Source organism: Eleutherodactylus coqui, chromosome 1, assembly GCF_035609145.1.
Source record: "Eleutherodactylus coqui strain aEleCoq1 chromosome 1, aEleCoq1.hap1, whole genome shotgun sequence".
In the NCBI taxonomy this organism is placed as follows: Eukaryota; Metazoa; Chordata; class Amphibia; order Anura; family Eleutherodactylidae; genus Eleutherodactylus; species Eleutherodactylus coqui.
Window position 1 is genome coordinate 287996958 of NC_089837.1, and position 12558 is coordinate 288009515.

General features: G+C 43.2%; 1 protein-coding gene across 2 annotated transcripts in view; it reads right to left on the reverse strand.

The window, feature by feature from the left end:
- Positions 1 to 714: 714 nt before the first annotated feature.
- CTPS1 (CTP synthase 1) overlaps positions 715 to 12558 on the reverse strand; it is a 41349-nt gene continuing 29505 nt past the window's right edge. For both annotated transcript variants that reach the window (XM_066572630.1, XM_066572625.1), the window contains exons 14-19: positions 10602 to 10698; positions 10325 to 10380; positions 8357 to 8453; positions 6122 to 6266; positions 2763 to 2853; positions 715 to 1344 (exon numbers count right to left, since the gene is read on the reverse strand). In XM_066572630.1, coding sequence (XP_066428727.1) covers positions 2769 to 2853; positions 6122 to 6266; positions 8357 to 8453; positions 10325 to 10380; positions 10602 to 10698 — 480 coding nt within the window. In that variant the 3' untranslated portion in view covers positions 715 to 1344; positions 2763 to 2768. The remainder of the gene's footprint in view (positions 1345 to 2762; positions 2854 to 6121; positions 6267 to 8356; positions 8454 to 10324; positions 10381 to 10601; positions 10699 to 12558) is intronic.

A 12558-nucleotide genomic window follows, 5' to 3' on the forward strand; every position in this document is an offset into this window, starting at 1 on the left:
GTCCATACACCTCTATGGACGCATCAAAATCCGCGGCAAAAAGTAAGAAACGCTGCAAGAAAATCTGCAGGAAAATTTGCAAGCCGAAATTAACTTTTTAAGCAGTTTTGCCGCAGAAGCATTTCTTCTGCGGCAAAACCGCAACGGAAAAACCGCAGCAAATCCGCCCTGCGTGAACCCAGCCTTAATGTACCTGATTTACAGTTTCAGGAGACTGTGATCCAAGGGAATGTTTATAGCTAGTGCAGTGGTTAACAGCTATAGGATAATGTATCCGGATTTCTCCCTGTTGAATACAGTGCAATCCAGGCGCTGCAGTTAAGTGTTTGCTCAGTTTTGTGTCATGGCTTTGCCAGATCAGTTTTCAAATAGATCCAGACTAGGGATGAGCGAGTATACTCGCTAAAGCACTACTCGCTCGAGTAATGTGCTTTAGCCGAGTATCTCCCTGCTCGTTCCTGAAGATTCGGGGGGCCGGCGCGGGGCGGGGAGCTACGGGGGAGAGCAGGGAGGAAATCTCTCTCTCCCTCTCTCCGCCGCGACTCACCTGTCAGCTGCAGCGGCTCCCGAATCTTCAGGGACGAGCAGGGAGATACTCGGCTAAGGCACATTACTCGAGCGAGTAGTGCTTTAGCGAGTATACTCGCTCATCCCTAATCCAGACCAATTCTGACATATACAATCCTTACATTCAGTATTAAAAAACAGATGAAATACAATTCAAGACAACCCATTAGAAAGCCACTTTATTGGTAACACATCACAGTGCAACCAAAATGGTATGCAGTGCTGCTAGGCCTGACAAGTGTATGCACAATCTTCCAAGACCCTCCCATTGTTCTCAAGTGCATTATTTCTTACATCTTGCAGAGGTTCGAAGAGATAGGACTGCAAAATTAGTCTCAGGAAACAAAAAGATGACAATGACTCTGCTAACATTACTGGTCACTAAACGTGCTGCTACCATATTGCTGTTTAGCAAGTGACCAGTTTAAGCAGCAGGTTTCAGTGGTCAAAATAATTCAATGCATTATTGCTTCATTATGCAGTCAAAGAGTTGTGGAAAAGGTTTCTCAGGAACTGGCAAGTTTTGTTTTATGCAGCAAATATAGGAGCTCCATGATCAGAGGGAGGACTATGTAATACTGATAACATCCAGGCAGTCATATTAGGCGTACACAATGTTCATGTGCAGCTAGCTTCACAGAAAGCATCCAAATAAAACTAATTCATTCTGTATACAAGGCCGAAAAAAATTGTAAAAAGAAATTAAAATAAAATTAAAAAAAGAAAAAAGAACTTTGACATTCTTCATCACCAGATGGACAGGTTGTGAACAGCCACCTATAGACCAAAGATAAAAGACAAGTTAGTCTGGCTAGCACAAACCTTGAAACACATCATAGACTCAGTCTCTGACACAGAAGGTGCCTATGAAAGGCTAGTAGAGTCTGCCCAGACTGCACTACCTCATTATACATGCAGCGCGCAGTATGGAGAAATCGACTAGATTAATGAAATGCAGCACAATGTCGGGTTCTACAGCACTGCGGGGTGACAACTGTGGTACGCGCTTGGCGTTTCCCAACAAGGTTAGATTTCTTTTTGCAAAATAAACTTTGGAATTACTGGTCATTGTGGAGCTCTAACCTTAAATATAAAATTGTAGGTATGGCATCCACAAACCTATAGTAATAGTTACCCTGGAAAGATACGCCGTTTAAAAGAATAAGGTTGCCTTCACACAGGTGGCAAAATTGTGCAAGATTTGTGTGTTGTGAGATGCAAATATGAACCTTGTTGTTTTAAGGAGCTCGATATGGGGGTGGGATTCATGGCCCCATAACACGTTCACCCCCATGTGAAGTTAGCCTTACTGCACAATTCACAAACTCTTCACATGTCAAAAGTTTTGACCATTGGCGGTCCCATTGTGAGACCCCGCTGATTGCTAGAATGCGGGGGCAGCAGCGTTCACTCAAGTGCTGTTCCCTCCTGGCTGTCTTCACTGCTTTTTGACTCCTCTTGGCAACTGAAAACGGCCACATAGAGGTCGATAGAAAGCTTCTCTCACAGTGGTGCACGCTGTGTGATTCGGCGTATCTTGCTTTACATTAAAAACATCCTCACGCCAGTTCAGAGCTGGCTTACCTTACAATATTTTGCACAGCAAAAATGGCATGAACCATCCATAAATGTGGTGCAGTAGAATTTCCCTATGCATGTGAACACAGCCTGATGGTTTGATGCTGCCTTGTTACACAAAAGGTTTTTAATAACATAGTGCCAACAATATCTGAAAAGAAACATTCCACAGGATAGGGGATAACTTGCTGCTTAGTGGGGGTCTGGACACCTCGGACCCTCCACTGACCCCCAAGAACTGGAGTCTAACTGCCACTGCCTTCATTGCTGGACAGTTCAGACATGAACCCCTTCAGTGGCAGGTTTAGGTAGTCTTCAGCACATTTCCACACTGATTTTGGGAGATTTTCCAGGCGTGCCACCAAAGAGGTTAAGGGAGTGGTAGTGCACACATGTATGGGACAGCCGGAGAGGGCTGAGTTAAAGCGTTCGACTATCTCCACAAGTCCCAGTGAAACAAATTCAGTGGCAGTATGCAGGCACATTCAATGCTCCATTCATCTGGGCACCTTTAGGATCCCTGTTCTTTGGAGTTGTGGGATCAGCAAGTTATCCCCATCCTGCAGATAGGGGATAACCTCTTTAAGCAGCAAGTTTAATACATAAGTTGTTGTTACCCAGCATCAGTCATGATTTGTTATCGATAATTTGAGTTCTGCAATTTCCGTGTCTGGAGAACTGCTCCCACTTCTGTCGCTGTATGTATCTCTGAAAAACAAGAACACATCAATGTAATCCCTGCTGGTAATCAATGTGAATGTTTAGAAGTCCTATATGCTGAGGGCACTATGGTCTACGTATATATCTTATAACTACATCATAAAGTAAATCCTTGCTCAGCAACGTGTGGAAATCCTCCAACTGCTTACAGGTGGCCGCGAGAAAAAGGTAGCAGTGCTGCTGTACGGAGACTGACATATTACTGAAGCCCCTGAATAAAGAACTGCTCACCTGTCGTACGCCCAGTGACCAATAACCTGCTGCCAACAGCTTTACTGTACTATATACAATGCATTTATTGTCCTGTATGGGCAGGGTTATATTTTACAAACATTTAAATCCTTTCCGATACACCCCACCTAGGCCTCGTTGGATGCAACTGTAAGCAGTCTATGCAGTACTCTACAGCTACACAGCCTAGATTCCAGAATGATACACAGTAGCAAACTGCCAGCGAGATGCGTGCAGCTGTTGCTTTTAGCTCGCAGTAGTTCCTAGGCTAAAATACCACATCTCAGCTGTGCAACTATTAGCGTTCGCTCTGAATGAAAGCAGGAATGTTTTCAACCACCCACAGCAAACAAGTGTCCTGAAAGATCATGAGGAATTGAAGTACAAAAATATATTAGAAGGTTGTATAACGTTACTTTTATATTAATCGGTTCTTCACTTTGGATCTTTGCTCTACCTATAATGTACTGGCATAAGAGTAGTCTTCTTACCCTAAAATTCCTTTTCTGTCACATTCATTGGGGGTCACAGGAGACTTTGGGTATAACACCTGCCACTAGGAGGCGACACTAAGCAAAGAAAAAAGTTGAGAAAGATACCATCTTGACCTTCTCCAGAAGAGCAGGACCCATGGATCGGACTACTGTGAACTTGAGTAGATGCTAGCCCTTCAGCTAAAGTTGCCATCACTGCCTAAGCCATTAAATACCAAGTGGAGTACCAATATCATTCTTCCACCTTTGAAGGAAGGATGGAGGCCACTTGGCACTTACAGTCAGTGCATAATGATGTGAGATATAGATTCCAGCAGTAGTTCATACATTCTGTTCGAAGGGTAGTAAAGGCAGCTTTATGCCTTTATTTACTGCATCATCATATCAATGCAGAGACCGGGTGTAAGGTCTTTATGTCTTGAGAAGAGGACATGGCGGCACGACAGCTTTATTTGCAATAATGATACAAGTCCTCCAGTGTGGCTGGAGAATCAGAGGGCAAAGCATAGTGTTACCGCATCACATTACTCAGCTATGCGTGGGAATAGAGAGGTAGATGCAGCTTGACATACTCCGGTAGTCTGAGTGGATACGGTCTCTCAGTACTACAGTTACTTCTCCTTTAAAAGAGGGTACAGACAGTGCTTGCCATGGACACAGTCATGTCTGATACAGAGACAGTACGAGAATTACTCCTACCATGGGAGAGGGTAAAGAGGCAGACAATGGCAACCATAATCCTGTACAATGCAGAGAATCACATTAGCACAATTACTCCCCCCAAGGCAGGGGATAACACGAACGGACATGGTTGTCACAACTGTGTAGTCAGTTTTGCATCAGAGACTCACAGTACTACCATTGCTCCTATAGAAGAGAGTAATAAGGTGAACGATGATTGTCATTACTGTGTAGTGTCCAACATGGAGGCTCACAGCACCACAAATATCCCTCCTATGAAAGGGGGTGAGGAGACCGACTGCTCATCAGAACAGTATAGTCATGTCCGATACAGATACTCAGTACAACAATTACCCCTCCTAGGGGGTAATGATGTGGTACATGCTCAGCAATGCCTGTAAATCACATCAGGCACAGTTGTCAAAGGAGGAGTAATTGCAATTGGAAATGTGCCACCGATCAGAGTCCTGGCTCCCGACTTCAGTCTGTGAAGGCCTAGAATCTGGGATTGGAATTAGCAGCGCTGACCAGAGGTGTCGGGCGCAGTGCTGACGTATACAGGGCCCCTGCAAAGCGGAGAGCAGGGAGAGGTCTGGAGACAGTGTGCTAAGGGGAAGGGGGATCTGGGACGTTATGGAGGATACTGTGTCCACAACTGGTGTTAGCACAGTGGGTGGGTCCTGGGGGCAGGATGTGGACTGATGGAGGGGTCCCTTGGAGAAAGGGGCATTACCGGGGACTACCTGACTAGACTAAAAAGAGTTGAATGTATGGAAAGGCGGTGGGAAGGTGTAAAGGTGAAGGCGATGGCACAATACTTACCTAATCCAGTTAACTTCATCCTCTTTGCTTCAGCTCCCCAAGGGCACCATTAGGGTCACTGCTTTAGCGACTGCCCCTTAATGGTGAGAGAGCACTGCATATGGGGGAGCAGACAGGAATCTTAAGTGACTCATGGCTGACAGGAAGCAGAGTAAAGCGATCCCTCGCTATATCGCGGTTCAGTGATTGTGGCTTCAGTGCATTGTGGATTTTAGATAGACCATATATTTATTCTTTTTTTGCTGAGTTTTTCGCTATATTGCGGAACATACAGGAAATACAGTACACCACTAGCGCTTGCCAACGCGAGATTGTACACGATACACTATTGGCTGATGGAATGTGTTCTGTATCCTGGGCGCCGATTGGCTCACTAACGTAGCATGTTCGTGCAAACTGCCGTCACTAAAAGGCGCATGATTCATTCACTTTTGCGACTTTTTGGCAGTTCACCCGACAGATTGATTTGTGTAAATATAACACCGCTACTTCGCGGTTTTTCACGGATTGCGGGGATCTCTGGAACATAACCCCCATGATAGACAAGGGATCACTGGAGTTTGTGCTGCTCTGTTGCACTGACTTAGAGAAGGGAATAGCAGTGCGTCTAATGCAGCAGTGTTCGCCATGCCCACTTGGGGACAATCGGGGAAATTTGCTAATCCACGATTTCCTGCCAGAGGCGAAAAAGGAAAACAGAAGACCTGTAGGAGCGGGTAAGGTCTACTACATCCTTTGGACACGCAAGCTAAAACAGATTTGGCTCAGTGGCTGCAGGAAGGAGGAACTAACTCTTTCTTTGCTTAGTGTCCAACGTCTATTGGCAGCAGCTATCCCCAAGGTCTTGCCATGCCCCCCAATGACAGTATAAATATCTATATACTAGTGCATTATGTCTGTGAATAGTGTGGGAGTTTAAAACTCAGAAAATTCTCTCATAGAGCTGAATAAAGCAAGTGGCTCACGCATACCATTTCTTCCTGACATGAACTAGATCTGAAGCTTAAACAGACAATATTCTATCTCACCTGGGGGATAGCCGGCACCCTCTTTCAATATACTGAGATAATCTTCCTGCAGAAGCCAGAAGTAGACCAAAATATGGAGGAGAGGGTTTGATGGGTCGGGATGTGAATTCTGGGTGATACTGAACACCAACAAAATAGGGATGATCTAGAACACAAAAGATCAGTTTAATAAGACTCTGAAATCACAGTAACGGTCAAACACTAATTTCATACTGCACACTTTTGCAGTGAAGATTCTGCTATGCATGCAGAAGTGTTCTCTATAGGTATCCTATAAATTCATAAGCTGTCACAGAGCACATGTTTATCCCGGCACAGCGGGTCATCCATTCATGGGTGCAGCTTGTCCGCTACTGCAGCCCAGCTACCTCTAGACTCCTTTAGATGAGCCGATTCTCATTTGGAAGAGAGAACAAGCAAGTGACGACACTGTTGGCTCGTTCGCTCTCATACAGCTTGTTTAGGCAGTTACACACATCGTTTAGCATTTTACATTCGCTCTATAAGTGAATGTGAAATACTGAACGAGAGCTGTTTAAGCTGAATGAGAAGTCAATGATGATTTTGATGCCTGCATAAAATGAACAAGCAAACAATTCTCCTTCATCCTTCAGTTGTTGGCTTGAGTTTAGTCCAAACAATTGTTCACTTTTGCTTGTTTGAATGATAGTGGTTCCGTCCAAAAGCACCTTTACTCTACAGATCGTCCATAGAAAAAAAGAGAGTCAGCAGCACACGGTGTTACACCGCAGGTGGGAGGCTCCAATGCAAATGCACGCTCAGCATTAGATCCTGACCACTGATCCATAAACCCTATGTGTCCAAAAGTAAGAATCTGAGCAGAAGATGGGTGCAAAAATAAATCCTTACATCCAGAGGATGCCTCTTTATTAAGGCCACAAAATGGACTCAAGAAGCATCACTTTGCACCTACCTGCTGCTCAGTTTCTTATTCTTTGGACGCTTTCACTCTACGGATCTGTGTGAGTCAAACTCCCAATATTATGCACTGCCTTCATACATAGTGTTTAAAATTTACTACGTAACTAGCTGTAAAAAGCACAACAAAATCTGCAATAACCACGTTACATGCATTGTTTAGGGGCGAAACCTGCAGCAAAATCCATTTAACACAAATGTATAGGGTATTTTGCACAGCCTGATGATTAGGAAAGAAATGTCGTTGAGAAAAGTGTGAATGCGGTGAGCAGCTGTACCTGATCAGCTGATGAATGAACACATTATGCATTAACTGACCGCATGTTTTGTGCAGCTGAAAAAAAAAAAAAAGGTCTTGTTGGGGATGTTTCAATGCATTGTTTGGGAGGGGTAATGATATGCCTTAGCTATATTATGCTACTGTATATATAGTAGTGCATAGAAATTTTGTGTTCCTGTATCAACAACTTCAATTAAAAAAGTTAAAAAAAGCTGCTGTCAGCAGCACATCTCCCTATGTGAATGAGGGATGTGCTGCAGACAATGATGAAAACTGTATGGGGGACAAAGTATAGGTACAATTGATTCCCTCATTCATACGGAATTGGCCCGTGTAAAGGTTAGTCAAAACAAGCTCCAATCTCGCCCACTGGTGCTCATCCTCTGGATGTCATTGCGAAGTGTAAAAGGACACTTTGGGCTTGTGCACACAGGTGTATGCGGGTTGCAGTTGTGCAAATACACTGCATATTTATGCAACTGAAAATCCCAATTGCCTGTGTATTTTGGTCGTTATTGTGCGTTTTTGTTCACATAAATTTGCTGCGCACATATGCAATAAGTACACAAGCATCCTGCGTATTTCTGCTGACCCATTCACTTCAATGGCCTATTTCGCTATGCAATACGCACCAAAATAGGAGATGTTGAAAATTTTTCCCACATGACCAAACATGGGGTGAAAAAAAAGAAAACGTAGATGCACAAACCCTTTTAAATCAATGGATTCTATTCAGGGTGTAATATGCTGCGCAAATACGCTCATGTGAACAAGCCCTTAGTGTTCCCTTAACAGGGTTATAATGTATGAGGATAAGAAAAGCCTGCCACTTCCCAGAGAAAGACCCTCTCTAGTCCCCATGGGCTGCGTAACTCCATGCAAGTTAAATTGGCTTCAGCTGCAAAAAAAAAAAAAAAGTCTATACAAAAAAAAAACCTGAATCTCAGGCACAGCGCAGTTTTAATAAAATCAGAAAAACTGCGTTTTGTGAACAAGCCCTTAATCTATGTACTTACCTTCTAATTCTACAACTTCCATTCGCTCCCCCTCTGTATCCTGGCCAACAAAGGTCAGACCTCGAGTCTCGAGTTCCTGTCTGAGTTCTGGATTGACCTTACACACACAAAAAAAAGTTAGAATTTACGCTGGAACGCATCACCTATATTTTTTACTACTTAAAACAAAATAATGAAACCCATTTTTCTAATTTGTTTTTATTTTTTGGCTAGATTTACTTCTATTCCACTCCTTGCACATGATCGGGGCGGCCATCTTCCCTGAGCAGCAGAGACCTGCTTTAGGGTACGTTCACATGTAGTGGAATTTGTGCACATTTTTCCACCTGTAGAAAATCTGCATGATTGGCGTGGATTTTGATGCAGATGTCCCCCCTTTTGAAATCAACTGCGAATCTGCACCAATCGTGTGTTTTTTTGATGTGGAGTTTCCACTACAGAGAACACACCCTTACAACTAAAAATCATGCGCCATTCACACAATGGATGGGAGGGAACACACTGACTTCTATGGGAGAGTATTGTACGCATACCCTGTGACCTTTGCAGAGGAGGAAGGAGTAATAGATAAGATGTGTCCATCAGTCAATGTGAAGTGGATCATGTATTATTTATACATAAAAGGCCTATTTACACACAAAGATAATCTTTCAAACGTTTGAAAGTTTTTGCGATCTTTTTGCATAACGTGTTAATGGCCAGTAATGCCCATTAACACTATCATCTTCATTTGCATGTAAAAGGGCCTCCAGGAGCTGTTTGCAGAGCCCAGATTGTTCTTCATGCGGCTCCCGTCAGAATACAATATAATCTCCCAACTCCCACGGAGAATACAACATGTGGTCTGTTGAGAGATACTTTATCTCTCTGCGGCTGAACGATGATTTTTAAGTTCACCCTAAAATAATCGTTCAGACGAAAAGTACACGATGGCAGCATTTATACGTAACGATTATCACTAATTTTTGGTCGTTTGAACGCATTTTTAGTGATAATCGCTACGTGTAAATGGGCCTTTAGTGCTTACCTTTCAGTGTAGTCCTGCCTGTGCTAATGAGATGACTGCTGAAAAGCTCTCTTTACAGAGCAAAAAGTGTGTGACTATCATTAGGCTTCATGCTCAGTGTAAACACTGAAGGGGCTTAGGACTTTTCTAAAATATACTATACATAGTGACATCAAAAATGTAAAAACACTTCTTAAAAATGTTTGATATAAAAATTCATTTACACTGTAGGTCATTTTCTCATGAGACGTTCCCTTTAACAGTCAGTCCCGTGCAACTAGCAGCCACAAAAGCAGAAGTCAAGAAAAAGTAATCTAAATGCAGTTTTATGCTGCTGTAATCCAGGATGATGATTTGCATAAAATAAAGCCTGGCTGCTGCATATATAAGAAGAACAAACAATCACTGAAAACGTTCGTATACTTACTGACTCAGGAGTGCATATAGATGCATCCCCTCAACATGCAGGTAGCAAACTGCCAAACGAGGGAACCAATTACACCTGTGAGGGACACCGATGAAACAGCTACTCACACAACCTCCTAATATAGAGGGGGGTGGCTGCTTGGTGTATACTCCCTCAAAGAGTAGATACAAAGTGCCGACCATTCTGATACATGTAGTGCACCATGCAGACCAACTAATGCCTTTATTATGTATTATTGACATGCAGTGCGACTTTAAAACGCCGGGGGGAGCCCAGGGTGGCAGTACGAATGTGGTTCACTTATTGAGGTGCAGGGAAACCCATCGAACTATTATGGGGTCATTAATAGGTTGCTAGTCTACATGGTGCACTACATGTATCAGAATGTCATTTGGCAGTTTGCTACCTGCATGTTGAGGGGATGCAGCTATCTGCCCTCCTGAGTCAGTACGTATACGAACGTTTTCAGTGATTGTTTGTTTTAATATTTCCCCTTCTGTGACGTATATATAAGGACAGACTAATAACCAAGTACCTCATATCTGTGCCGATGCCTTTCTTCTACAAACTCCTGATCACCATACAGCTTCCCTAGTGAAGAAAGGAAATAAGGAAACAATCCTGAAATAGATCTCAACCATCCTTAATATGATTCCAGAAATACCCAAATCCACAGCCATGTAGAAAGCAATAAGCGCAACTATTTCAACACTATTGTATTCAACTAGGAAAATACCAAGTCACACAAAATAAAGATCGAAACATATAAACCAGGTACAATGCAAAACATATAGAGAGTTGGAGAAACATACTCAAGATTGAATTCTGTGAGCGGAAGATTGTTCTCCTCTTTCCAAGTCTCATTGTTCCTCCCATCTGGCCTGGGTTGTGTTCAGGCATATCAATCACCTGCAGAAGTGGAGCATTATAAGACATAGAAATGAGACCATAGAATGTAGCAACAGATAATGGGCAGCAGGGTTACAGTTCACCAGAATACCAATTATCCAATATTGCAATTTTAACCAATAACTAGATACTTTTTTTGCTTTCGGATCAGAAATATTGTTTCCAGAACAAAAAATAAATTAATGAGCGCAAAAAAAAAAAAAAAAAAAAAAAAAAAGTGTTCAAACTTTATTATGAGTATCTGTGCCTAAACATCTAAAGTTCCCATGACAGGGCTCTGGAGGGCAACCAATTCGGTCACCAATGTGCACAAAATGTTGTAAATGGTAACACTGTGCACTGATGTAATGTGTGTCAGAGAATATGCAGAAGAGAAGGAACCTTTTTCCACATATTGCAGACACACCTCATACTAGGCACATCTGCTCAGAAGGGCCCATCCCATACACAAGACCGCACTAACCAGCCCTTTTCAATAGGACCCCCTGTGGTCCCAGGATTTATTGTGACAAATGTCCCAGTAAATCACATGACTGCTGCAGCCTCTCATTGGCTGTAGTACCATGTTCTTGATCTCCTGGCATCATGGCGCTCAGGATGTGAGCACCGATGGCAGGAGAATGAACGGTGACACTTCAGTGTCCTCTGATTTGCTGTGACACCATCTGTCACAGCGATCACCAGGAAAGCAGTGAGCTGCAGCGCTAGATCCTGGCTGAGGAGTAGTAAGTATATCTCTGCTTATTACTTTCACAAAGAGGGTCTACTGAAAAGGGGTTGCCCAGTAGGCGGACAAGCCCTTTAAGCCTCTGTCTGTCACTGACTAACAGCTGCGCTACCAGCAGCTTCTTTGAAAGGGTTTACTGGGGGAAAAAAAAGTCTGAGCAGCTGCAGTTCTCACAGGGTGGGAAGAGGGGTGAGCTTGGTATACATTAGAAATAGCAGGGAAGGATGGATGGGTGCCTGCAGTTCTCCACCAAGTAGCACAGTTGGAGGAGTGGGACCAATAAGTTATTCATTTAAAGGGTGAGGGGGGTGGTGGTGGTGGTGGAGGGCGGGGGGAGGGGTGCCCTCTGCAAAAGTTACAGAGGATGCCATTATTATTATACCGCAAGGAGGCAATATGCTCTTGATGCCATTATCATACCACAAGGTGTAAACACGCTCTGGATATCATTATACAGCAAGAGAAAATGGGTGATCTGGATATACTATATATACACTCTAGGAGCCATGTGTATATTATAAAGCGGAGGTGTTTCAGTGTGGATGATTGCTGGGAGGCTGGCACTCTGGAAGTGTGAATATAATATATAGCGGTATTTTTATTGTAAAATATGTATTTAAATTTGTCAACTAAAAATGTTATTTAACCCCCGTTTTGCAGCTTAGGAGCCCATGGCTTGTGGGTATTTTTTTTATTGTTCTTAAGTTTGCAGGGACGTGATTTTCTGTTTTGGCTAATAGATCTGATTTTGAAAGCCGGCGCTGCATTAACCAATCACAGCCATTCAATTATGTCTTTGAATGCCTGCGATTGGTTAACCCAGCGCCGGCTTTCATTGGCTGACGCCGCGCTGATTTAGCCAATCAGAGCATTAGCTTTCTGGAGGCGGGGCATTCAAGCCCCGCATCCAGAAAGCAATGCTCTGGTGGCGTGGAGGAGGGAGTGACAGCCTGCAGCAACGCCACAGCAGGTGAGTATAGATTTTTTTTTTTCCTACAGCATATTCTCGGCGTATAAGTCGACAGTTGGGGGTCGTCTTATACGCCGGAAAATACGATGTAAATCCATCTATTAAAAATATATCATGATAAATTATAACTCTAAAAATTATAAAATGTAAAAAAAAAAAAAAG